The 11,342-nt window shown below is 38.4% G+C and overlaps 2 protein-coding genes across 2 annotated transcripts; both read left to right on the top strand.

Annotated features, from left to right (window-relative positions):
• The first annotated feature begins 154 nt into the window (after window positions 1–154).
• Window positions 155–4,846, top strand: LOC149104238 (uncharacterized). The gene is made up of 4 exons (XM_089271407.1): window positions 155–184; window positions 828–917; window positions 1,519–1,792; window positions 3,223–4,846. Exons 1-4 carry the CDS (start codon window positions 155–157, stop codon window positions 3,561–3,563), a joined length of 735 nt encoding a protein of 244 aa, XP_089127533.1. The 3' UTR covers window positions 3,564–4,846.
• Window positions 4,847–7,378: 2,532 nt separating this feature from the next.
• On the top strand, window positions 7,379–10,336 carry LOC110058752 (pancreatic secretory granule membrane major glycoprotein GP2-like). The gene is made up of 3 exons (XM_020765411.2): window positions 7,379–7,563; window positions 7,713–7,844; window positions 8,224–10,336. The coding sequence occupies exons 2-3, from the start codon at window positions 7,835–7,837 to the stop codon at window positions 8,580–8,582; spliced, it is 369 nt and encodes a 122-aa protein (XP_020621070.2). The 5' UTR covers window positions 7,379–7,563; window positions 7,713–7,834; the 3' UTR covers window positions 8,583–10,336.
• The last annotated feature ends 1,006 nt before the right edge of the window (window positions 10,337–11,342 follow it).

Genomic DNA, 11,342 nt, shown 5'->3' with positions numbered 1-11,342 from the left:
TATGTTTGTACATGAAGCCATTCGGTGGCAGTCGTGTACGCCGCTGACACACTCATCGATATCTGTATGTAATTAAGAAAGAAACATGGCAAAAAAAGAAGTACAAACACTGTAGGATCCTACACATGTTCTTGTAACCATCCTTTATCAGGAGATGGTAAAACTCGCAGATACACCGCGGCAGGTGAGTATTTCACGTTGACTGTGCTTAAATTCAAGCCAACTGCCAAGCGTGTCTTAACATTTTCAGGTTGCAGTCGTTAGAGTTAAGCTCAAACTACCAGCCAAAAATAAAGTTAAAACCTGAAGTTTTTGTTAACAACAAACTGTTTTCTTTTGTGAAATAGTTCGAAAAAGCAATTCGCCAAAACTAATTCCGGAATGGTGCACCCCTGCGGTTGATACTGCAAAATTCGAAACACTCAGAAAACCAATCAGACTGAATTTTTTAATTTCCGTTCTATCTTGGATCACTCTGCCATATAAGGAATACAGGTATTATTGATGCCATGAAAAGAGCCCACGCTGACTTTTATGGCATATAACTTTTTCAGTGAAGAAAGTGCTGTCAAACTTTACGGTGACTTCGTATAATGCTGATTCTGTCACTGAGAATTTTGAGGTCGGCGATGAGTAGTAGAGTTAACGTTACCTTTTTTTTCATGACAAATGCTATCCGTTGACATTTGCTATTCAGAGTTTAAACGTACCTTAAGATTATTGATAAACGAGACCCAACATGGAGGAAATTATAAACTCTCTCTTTTTCTATTAAAATATTGTTTTTCTGCCCAAGGATGAATACTGTTAATTTTTTGCGATTTTAGGCTGGAAATGTTCTTGTGAATATTCTTAGATTAGAAATGAATGCAAAGTGGACTATGCCAATAAAATGTCCGATGTTTGTTGTAGTGTTTGTAAGGTACATTTCGGTGCATGATACAGAATATCCTTAAGCGCGCAATGTAAGTTGGGAAGTTGATTATTAAAGCAGCATGGCGGACTTCTAGATTGGATTCGTGTGTCGTATCCGTTCATTGCAATAATACAGTTCCATCGGTTGTGGAACGTGACATTTGTCCTTCATGACCTTGATGGCGTTGAAGTAATTTTGGAGCCAGACAGCAGGCACCAAAGCCTGATATGACACACATAACTTCTTAAAGAAATGTCATTAGTGTCGAACATACAGTCAGGGCTAAGTTTGTTGTTTTTTCGCCGGTTTTGCCGTTTAGAGAAAGGAAACATTTTATACGGTTAGTACATATTGCAAATTTCAGCCTCGATATTCTAATAAGATATATTCTTGTAGAACAAAAAAAGTGTATTCCAGACCAAAATTTGTCGCGCTGCAACGTGGTCTATATTCCGACAAACGGACCAAAACGATAACATTTAGCAGCGTCACATGTATGGCGCAAGTAAAGATGGTCAGTCTGTGACTGGAGAAGATGAAAGTGTTATATATAACAAATATTAACATGGCAAACTAATTTTAAAAAATTGCTAGTTGTATAGAAAATTGGATCCAAGGAATGTTCTTATATTTTTTTTCTAGCGGTTTTCAAATATTCCAGCATTGTGGGAAACAGCCAGAATTTTTTGACGTGGCTCGAGAAATGGTTAAAGCCTGTGACTCGCCAATCTTCTTACTGGAATCGCTGTTACCAGGCAACTGTAAATGGCTGGTCTGCCTCTACCTTCCATTCAAACTGTGATGGCAAAGGTCCATCTGTCACAATCATCCGAGTTGGGAAATATATTTTTGGAGGATACACAAGTCTCTCATGGAGTAAGTGACATGATCAATTTCATCTTATCACAGACGACTCGAGCTCAAGTTGTGAGTCAGTGATGATCATATTGCGCGGTCACGGAGAAATATGAAAAAGAATTTTATGGAAATGAATAATTAAAATATGTTTTAGGAAATTTAAGTGCTAGAACCTTATGTTCAAAATGCCTTATCTTACTTCCACAGTTCATTACTCGCTGTCCCTAAACTTCTCTTTTCTGATTCGGGACGGTTTTAGGGGGACATGTATCGTGGTGGAAGGCCTTTTAGGGAGCTGTAAACTTGCTAGGTATCGCTTCAAATAAGTAAAGCAATTACACAGAAGATATCCTATGAAAGCAAAGTTAGTCAATGATACTAAGAATTTCTCGTTAATCCGTTTCCTAAGACACATCACGATAAAATTGCCGATAGCAAAAATGCACTTACAATTTTTATACGGTATTGTCATCCCGTTCTTCCCGGCTTGAGCTTGGCAGACGATAGAGTTAGTTATGGAGATGTCGACGGCAATTTAAGTGGGTCCGTCGCTTCACAGAGGTTGTCACAAATTCAGATGCTAAATTTATAGATCGCTTAATTTTCAAGGGCGTCATTTATCAACAAACGACGCTTGCTAAGCATGCTCGAGTATATTTTGGCGCTGAAACCGCTGACAACAAACATGTCCATGCGTTAGTTGTGGATGAATGCTCATTTTTAATTATTACTTTTATTTTTCAAAAGGAAATGAAGGTGGTACTTTCAAATAGAACTGGGTATTATAAGCTTAATGTCTGATTTGCGGGGACAAAGTTATGTCTTTTAGACGTTTTGAGCTGAAGAATGATTTGTTTCGCGCATACACTCGGGGAAAATGTTTATACAAACGAAACACTTTACTGGAAGCGAAGTTAAGATCACTCGCTTCGTAGATCTGACGAAAAAAGGTCGACTTTTATGTACGATATAAAATAGAGCATACACGTTCTGTCTGAATTATAATCGAGGCAGTGGTTTCCAGTCTCGCACTGGGCGCGCTCATCCGACAATTGAAAATTATTAAAAACTTAGCACAGTTTCAAGATACGGGAGGGAAATTCAAATATAAAGGAAACACTTTTCTGGTAAGTGAAGTTAAGATCGTTCGGTTTGTAAATCTGACGAAAATAAGTTGATTTTTATGAAAGTTATAAAATAAGGCTTACACGTTCAGTCTGAGATTTAGACAGCGAACTCCAGAGTTCTACCGGACCCGCTCATTCGAGAATTGAAACTTTTTGAAACAAACTCAGCAGAGTTTTCAGATACGGGAACACGCGAACTTAAGATAAAACTGCAAGAAATAATGACGATCTAGGCATATAGTAAAAATTAACGATGTGATCAAAGTGCCACTAAACATCATAAATGTTTGACTTATTTTATCATTGTGTATTTCAAATTAGGCTCCAGTTGTGGATATCGCTACGATTCAGCAGCCTTTCTCTTCTCATTGGTGAACAAGCCTGGTTGGCAGCCACTAAAGCTAAACCAAACAGGAAGTCACAGCTCTTCTAGTTGTTGTTCTATCTACAGCTGCTCTTCCTATGGACCACCATTTGGAGGAGGAAACGATATTTACATTGCCAACAACGCCGCCTCAAGCACCGATTCTTCCACAAACCTTGGATACACCTACGGCCCGCCACCTGGCAACACCTTTGGATCCTCCTTCACACAATCATTCCTGGCGGGTAGTTACAACTTTCGACCTGACGAAGTCGAAGTCTTCTATGAAACTACCTGAAGGAATCGTGGAGCTTGCACTCTTTTAACACCCTGCTCAAAACAAATTAAACCTTTGCAAATTTATTAAGGTATATACAAACTGTTGGTAAATTATAGAAGTGCAATATCATAAGATGTCCATATCACCGGTGATATGTCAATCAATAGGTTAGTATAACATGAAGTAGTCACGTATCCTTAATCTAAGACAAACAGGTTACTTTGAGCTTACTTCGTTAATAATTGCTATTAATGGATGGTTTCATGGCTCGGCGTTATCGCAAGTTATAACTTTGGCCGAGCTAATGACTTCTTAAGGAAATTTTGCCTTAAAACTTTCTCGGTCAGTTCCAAAACGCCACGATAGAGGTAGTACTTCTCACTAGAATTTGAAGCGGATAATACACTCAATGTTCAGTACAAACCTAGATATTTTCTCTGTACATCTCTTGACAACTTCAGCAAAATTTGGGCATGAGTCATCCTGCTTTCACAAATCACAGTCTGTGGTTACTGAACTACATGTGCTTCAGCAAAGAAGTGAACAAAGTAACAGTTGTTAATATCGTCATAGCTTGCACATGCGCCGAACCACGAGACCATCCCTTTAAGAATGCGAATCTCATTATGTACATAGTTTCAACTGATTGAGTTCTGTGAATGTCACAACAGGATAGTCTTCTATGTAAAGGACTGGTTTTAATATTTTATTGAAGTGAAGTTAATTTAAAGAAAGTCGATCGAGAATATGTGATAGAGCAGACATATCTTTGTTTGGAATAACTATGAATTAAGAATGCTAACGCAGAAAATAATGACTTACAAGTGTCATAGAAACCAAAAGAACAGTTTGAAATAATAAAATAGCACAGAGTAGAAATAACGCGTCATAACGCGTCTGCGTTCGTCCTTGTCTCTTTCATGTTCCCTGGGAAAGAAATTTTTCTCTATTGTGACTGTGACTTCCCAAAGTCCAATTGCCTCTATGGTACACGACTGTAGGGATTTACAATGTATGGTATGTGTTGAACTTGTTATGTTGAATACAGCTACCAAGATTCTCTGCTGGCGCGTCTTATAGAGGGGTCTGGTAGCTATAAGTGAAAAGGAAAGAGGGGAGCGACGCGGGGTGGTGGGGTGGAGGGTTATCTACTTTTAATAAGTCAGTGGCGAATAGAGTGACTTACTACAGAGTTCGGCTCAAAAAAGGCAGGTAAACTGATGCTGGATAGCTTAAATACGCTGTGCAACATCCTTAACTTTTATTTGAAAAAAAATAAATAAAACGAACTTTCTGGAAAACTGTTCATGTCCTCTTAGACTTATTAATTGTAGACGATTAACGACAGCTCGGATTATTACAAATTTCGACAATGTATTGCGTACTAAGATTTTCGATAAATGTGTTACAAAGATTTTGAAATCCCGACAGCTGTTATTACAATTTGCGACAAGTATTAAACATCACGTCAACCGTACTATTACAACCATGATCAAGGTATTACTTACAATATTTTGCAACGGTAAGTAAGTTTGTCAACCGAAGTGTCTCAACATCACTGCTCCGAGTTATATTCAGTGTTCTCTTTTGCCTCCGCTAACATCACTGCTGTGAGTAACTAAACAATATCCTTGAATTCTCCGTATGCGAGAAGATAGAACTAAAGACGTCCAGAGCAGTGTAGCTATGAGCTCTTCGTTGCTCTTCGTTCTCGTGTCATGTATTTCAGTGACGCCTTATCCAACGCTTGCACAGGGTGAGTCTCAAAATGTCCTCTATTGGCCCAATAATTTGCTTTTAATGTATAACACGGCTACCAGATATGTTTTTGCACTTTGAAGATTCAAGAAGTTCGTGAAATTTTCGCGTGTTGGGAATTCGTCTCTGCGCGTGTGAGCGGTCATCTAGGTTCCGCGTCAAAAACTTGAAATTGCCTGTCGTGAGTTTGTGTTGATGAAAGGCCTTTATTCCAGCGTAAGAATACATAATTATTTTGATTCTTGGCTTTAGACCCAGCGTTTTAGATCACTTTCGTGAGTGCAAGAATTGGTTTTCACTGTAATCAGGAGAGGTGAAACTGACATTTGTACACATAAGCTTAAAATGTCATATCTGCCAACTGCGGTTTCAAAACGCTTTGATTAATATTCTGGCTGCAACTGCTGTAACGACTTCATATCACTGGCACGAGAACAATGCCGTCTTAACTTGTCTTATTTTGTCTATTGAAAATATCCAGTATGAGGGTAAAAAAGTTACTATTATTACTTCATTTTTTGGGCCTTAAATTCGTTGAGTACATCGTAAATAGTTTACAGTACTTTGTAAAAGGTTCTCGCTAGGAGAACCGTGTGGTGTTGGCCTAAACTAGTTCCCAATGTTCTGTGACGCGTGACTCTCTTAAACCGCAACATAGAAACGGAAAAGCAGATAAACGCCTTGGATTGCGACAACATGTCAGCTGACGTCTACACAACAAAGCGTCATTTCTAGATCTCGGCTTCTACATTTACTTAGAGTAAGCTAGAGACTAAGGCTAGCAATAGCCGCAGCACACCTTTCTCGAGAAAACAAGGTATCAGCTGCCATCGTTACGTTTATATCTTCATTTTACAGAGCACGCTTTGGGCATGTCATCTTGTCCTTCCTTTGTCAATGAAAATTGATATAACGAATTGTCTACCTAAAATTAGGATCAGTCAACCTGTCATGTGCACATATTGCTTTTTATCTCATGCCCAACCAAGCGACCAGCCGTTGCACAATGTAAAGTATCTCACCAGTCTTATCCTTAAATGTTCCCCGGGATTAAAGACGTACTACAATTTTTCCTGAGTGACAAGAGCTTCAAACAAAGGCAAAAGTAGATAGATGTCTGCTTGCGGACTAGCATCTCCATGGAGAACTGGTAGTGAGTACGCCCCTGTGCGTGCAAAACAAAACGCAGAACTTCTGCCTTGTTAGGACAGGCTTTAATTACAAGTCCTTTGTCACCGGCATGCAAAGCAAATATTGGGAAACAAGAATGCTGTATGACTTAAGATCAAAAGTTATCTCCCTTCTTTGGACTGTCCGAACGTAAAGCTGAAACTGTCATTAGCTGTTTCTTCATCACTCGCAATAATTTTGATATGTCAACTGTTTCAGTCTTCGTGTTATTTGACACTGACATGGCAATCACAGTTTTCGCAGGCAGGTCAAGCTAAATTTCGTCTCTTTGGAAATTGAAATGAATCGTTAGTTTATCCCAGTTTGAAGAACATTGCAAAATTAGTTTTTCTTTATTTAACTTCATTTCATTTCATTATCATTTTTCGGTTAACTTTCTATCGCATTGTGAAAGCCAAGATGGTTAATCCAACATGCTGGACTACATGTGACATAAAAATGAGTCATGGCCAGCGAAAAGAATCTAACCTTCTACAGAAAGCCGAGTGAAATCTACGTCTGAGGGCTCACTATAGGCTCTTAAAGCTGAAACGAGATAAGGAGTACCACGTATTATACATTTACATACTATTATCATTCCCAGGTCTCTGCCGACATCTTAAATTTTCCCCACTAGTCAATGGGTATGCCCTGCAGGGTCATGTGATCAAAGCTATTTCTTTAAACATATACTTGGTGGAAAACATACCAAGTCGCTGTAACAATTATTGTACCATGGAAAGTAAATGTGTATCCTTCAACATTGGTCCGTCAATTAAAGACACTGTTCTCTGTCAACTGAATGACGCTGACCACATACAGCATCCTAAAGATCTTCAGGCCCGAGAAGGCTTCATGTATAGAGGCACTGAGGTAAGCAAATCAAACTGACCACTGTATTTTTGTTTTTGGTTTTCACCCAAGGTAATTAAGGCAAACTGTACGTCTAGAAATAGAGCAATCTCTTCTTCTCAGAACTCATGCTCTAGTAACCCATGCCTTCACAATGAGACTTGTCTAAATGGATTTACAGCCACTGGATACTTCTGCGAATGTCAAGATGGTTACACTGGGGAACAATGCGAAAAAGGTAATGTCACAGGAGGTGTAGGGTTGTATTTTCTGCGTGTTCAATGTACACTGTATGAAACAATTTTGCAAGTGTTTGTTATAATTGTGTGCAAAACAACTGATTTTTGCCTTCTTTAATTTGTTGTGTTCCTCTTTACTCCTCCACAGATATCGATGAGTGCGTCAGCGGTGTACACGACTGCCATAGTTCAGCTTCATGTGCAAACGCTGTAGGGTCCTACAAATGTTCGTGTGATCAGCCTTACATAGGAGATGGAAAAACGTGCAAAATGACTTCAGGTAAATATTCTGTTTTGGTTTAAATGTGACTCTTTCATTTGCCGTAAACTGTGATAAAATAGTGCCTTTTTTTCTTTCATTTTTCTCTATTTCTCTTAACCCCTCCGTTTGTCCGCTTCTATTTTTAATAAATAAAGTTGAATCTAGGACAAAAATGGTGACATCAGCATTGCTTCTTAAGCTTGGACCTGGGGGACTTTTAAACCTTTCGCCCTGTAACTCTTAGAATATTAAAGCTATGAAAACGGATCTCGCAGGATTTACAATAAGTTCAAGTCTTGCCAGGTTTTAAAACAAAACAAAAACAGAAAGTAAGGCGGTTTGTTGTTTACCTCTTTTAATCTATCTTTTAATCTTTTTTTTTCTATCTGGTCCCCAGAATGTCAAAACTACAAACGTTTGACGAGTGGTGAGAGAAAGGTGACCTACTCCACTGTGAAGTACAAATGTGACAGTTCACTTGGTCCTAACTGGTACCGTTTCCAAGGAAGTGCGGGAACAAAAATGCCCACTTTATGTCCAAAATCAAGGAGGTGTAACACTGCTCAAACCGGCTGGTTAAGTGGTGGACATCCTAAAGTGGCTGACGGCAAAGTAATCAGGAAAGTCTGCTTTCACTGGAATTCAAACTGTTGTAACCTGCACACCAACATTCAAGTGAGAAACTGTGGCTCTTTCTATGTTTACTACTTAAGTGGTACACCAGGCTGTAGCTTACGCTACTGCGGCAGTAGTTAACTCAACACTGATCATGACTTTAACCTTTATTACTGTGGCACTGTCTAACGAAAGAAAATCATAATCACAATGAGTGAACCTAAACTTTGAGTTCAAACGCTAATTTGTAATCACTTTTTTTATATTGAGCGGGATTACTCTAATCAAATAGAATAGTACTTCAAATGACATTCGAAAGAAAATAGAATTGCACATATACTAGCTTCTGTTTCTCACATCGTATTAGTGGTATGCAAAGGCTTTAAAGAGATAACGTCAGTCCGAGATTCTCGCGGAATGAACTGAGCGTAAAAGACCAAGGTCCGATGGTCTCTTAGTACGATCCCAAGTAATTTTGGTGTACAATAAACTTATTACACGAGTGAAATATTAAAAAAATTTCCACGATCATGGACTGTAACGAAACAGTCAATTTAATCTGCGCAATTCTGATTGAAAGCCGACTTAGTCAATAATCAGCCTCAAGTAACGTCATGACGTTTGCACAAAAAACGGTAAGGAAAGTCAAAAGAGCAACGGACTTTCCCATCTACGGTACTTACGTTAATTTAAAAAAACACTTCTCTGGAGTGATGACGCGCTATCATTTGGGACAGCGTCCAATCCAATACTTGGAAAACGCTTGAAGGGGCAGAAGATCAATAAGATTGATTAACCTCTAGACTACGTTACGTTAAGGTAATATATGAAATGGTTATAACACAGTTATCCCGGCAGGGAAACTATGAAATTTATTAATAAAGTAGCAATGGCGATAATAGTTAAAAACTATAGCAATATATTCGTTAAAGAGCACAAACGGCGACGATTTTAGAAAACAATTGAAACGGAAGAGGAATTTGGTGGCGTAGATTGTTTTACATTATATTCAAGCCCCTTACAGAAGACGGCGAACAGAAAACAGCTGTACATTGTTATTATACTGTAAAAGCGCTCATAGCAGTTTTATAGACTGGTAAAATAAGACAGGGAGTTTAATGTCCCTCTAGTATATTTAGTCTTAACTGTGAAAATAACAGCATTACAAAAGTTATGGACACCATGATCAGCATCAGTTTGGTAGAGGGCTGTCATGAGTGAAGTTGAAAAAGGTCTGATGGACATTTTCATATTTTGTTGTTGTGACTACCACAAAAAACTAGTTACAGTTTACCCTCAATTTGCTTAATAGAGCAGTTTTCTATTGAGTATCATAAGACCAAAACCAATGTAATCATTCAAGTCAACCACAAATTATACAGCAATCCAATGAAAAAAAACACCAGACAATCAATTCTTGAAGTAAAATGCATTTAGCTGACGCGAAGCGCCAAGAAGATATGCGGAAGAGTCATGGCTAGTTTTTGTTTTACTTCTGATTTGATCGAAATATGGCGCGAGTTTTTCTGAGCCAGTCGTGTCAAGAAGTAATGCAAAACCAGAAGTCCAGTGCAAAACCAATTATCTTTCGACCCTCGAATGAATATTGCTCTATGTTGGTGCTCTAAGAGCTTTTAGCAGGCGAGTAAAGGTACTAAATCATATTTATAGCACTGTTTTGACAAAAAATGGAACAAAATTCCCTGATAGCGACCCTTTCAAAAGTTCTTTGATTTTAAAACCGAATACTTTAAATACACCTGGAACTAGTGAAGTTTTAGGATAAAGTGATGGTAAATAAAACATATGAAAAGCTAGTACTGTTTTATCGTGTTGTTTGTTCTGTTTATTTTGATTGATGCATTCAACTGGGAAATAAATTTCTTGTAACTGAATATATTTTCCCAATATATTCCCCTCTTGTTCTGGAGTATTTGATCTTTAAGTTTCCGACTTAACTATTTTCAGTCGTGAAAGCAAATGAAAGACTAACAGCAGCCCAGCAGAAATATCACTTTATCTCCCATCTCCATCCTCCATACACCAGCAGTTCCTCAAAGTGGACATACAATCACTTAAACGTTTCCAATCGATCAACATAATTTAAAGAGTGGATGATTTTCATTTAACCTTATTTAGCCTGGGAAGAGGGGAGGGGTATTTAATCGTTTCTTGCAAAAACAGCATTCATGCTCTAATGGTCAAGCTCTCTCACTTTATTATTATTTTATTTACTTAATTATTTTTTTTATTACTAACAGGAAACACTTGGTGTATCAACCGTGGGTGTTTACTCAAACATTTGGTGCTTAAATTTCTGTTTTAGTTCGAATTTAGATCTTATGACGATTTTATTTCAAATTCTTATATTCTTTTATTTTTATATTTTTCCTGATTTTTCCAACCAAAAATAGAAGATGGCAGATCCCAAGTGGCGAACATTGAAAGATATATGATGTCATCTTAGCGTTCTGTGAGATCATGATTGGCACATGCTTATTACTAAAGTAACAAGTTTGGACCCATCGGCCAACCGCAAGTGCTCGTGGAGCTTGCACGGGGCTGAGCATGATCCAGGCCGCGCGAACAACAGTAAATCATGCTGAGTCCAAAGATCAGAATATCCACCCAAGGGACGCCCAGATCCTCGAACATGGCGTTACCAACTATCACAAGAGGCTTTTCTTGGAGTCGCAGCGCTCAAATTTGGACAGCTCTGCCGTCAATGAAAGGAAACCGCTCTTTCGCGCTTACTTACCGCTGATTTTAAAAAACAGCACCTGGGTTCTTAGCGCGAGAAATAACGAACCTTAAGATTGCAACTCTGATCAATGTGGACAGAAGCCACCGGTGATTCAGAAGAGAAACAAAACCAGATCGGATTACAAAAGAACTTAGAAA

The sequence above is a fragment of the Orbicella faveolata genome, unplaced genomic scaffold (genome assembly GCF_042242905.1).
Source record: "Orbicella faveolata isolate gen_17 unplaced genomic scaffold, um_ofav_v1 contig_34, whole genome shotgun sequence".
NCBI classification, from domain to species: Eukaryota; Metazoa; Cnidaria; class Anthozoa; order Scleractinia; family Merulinidae; genus Orbicella; species Orbicella faveolata.
The sequence above is the reverse complement of the archived record's forward strand: the minus strand, read 5'-3'. Positions and strand labels throughout refer to the sequence as shown.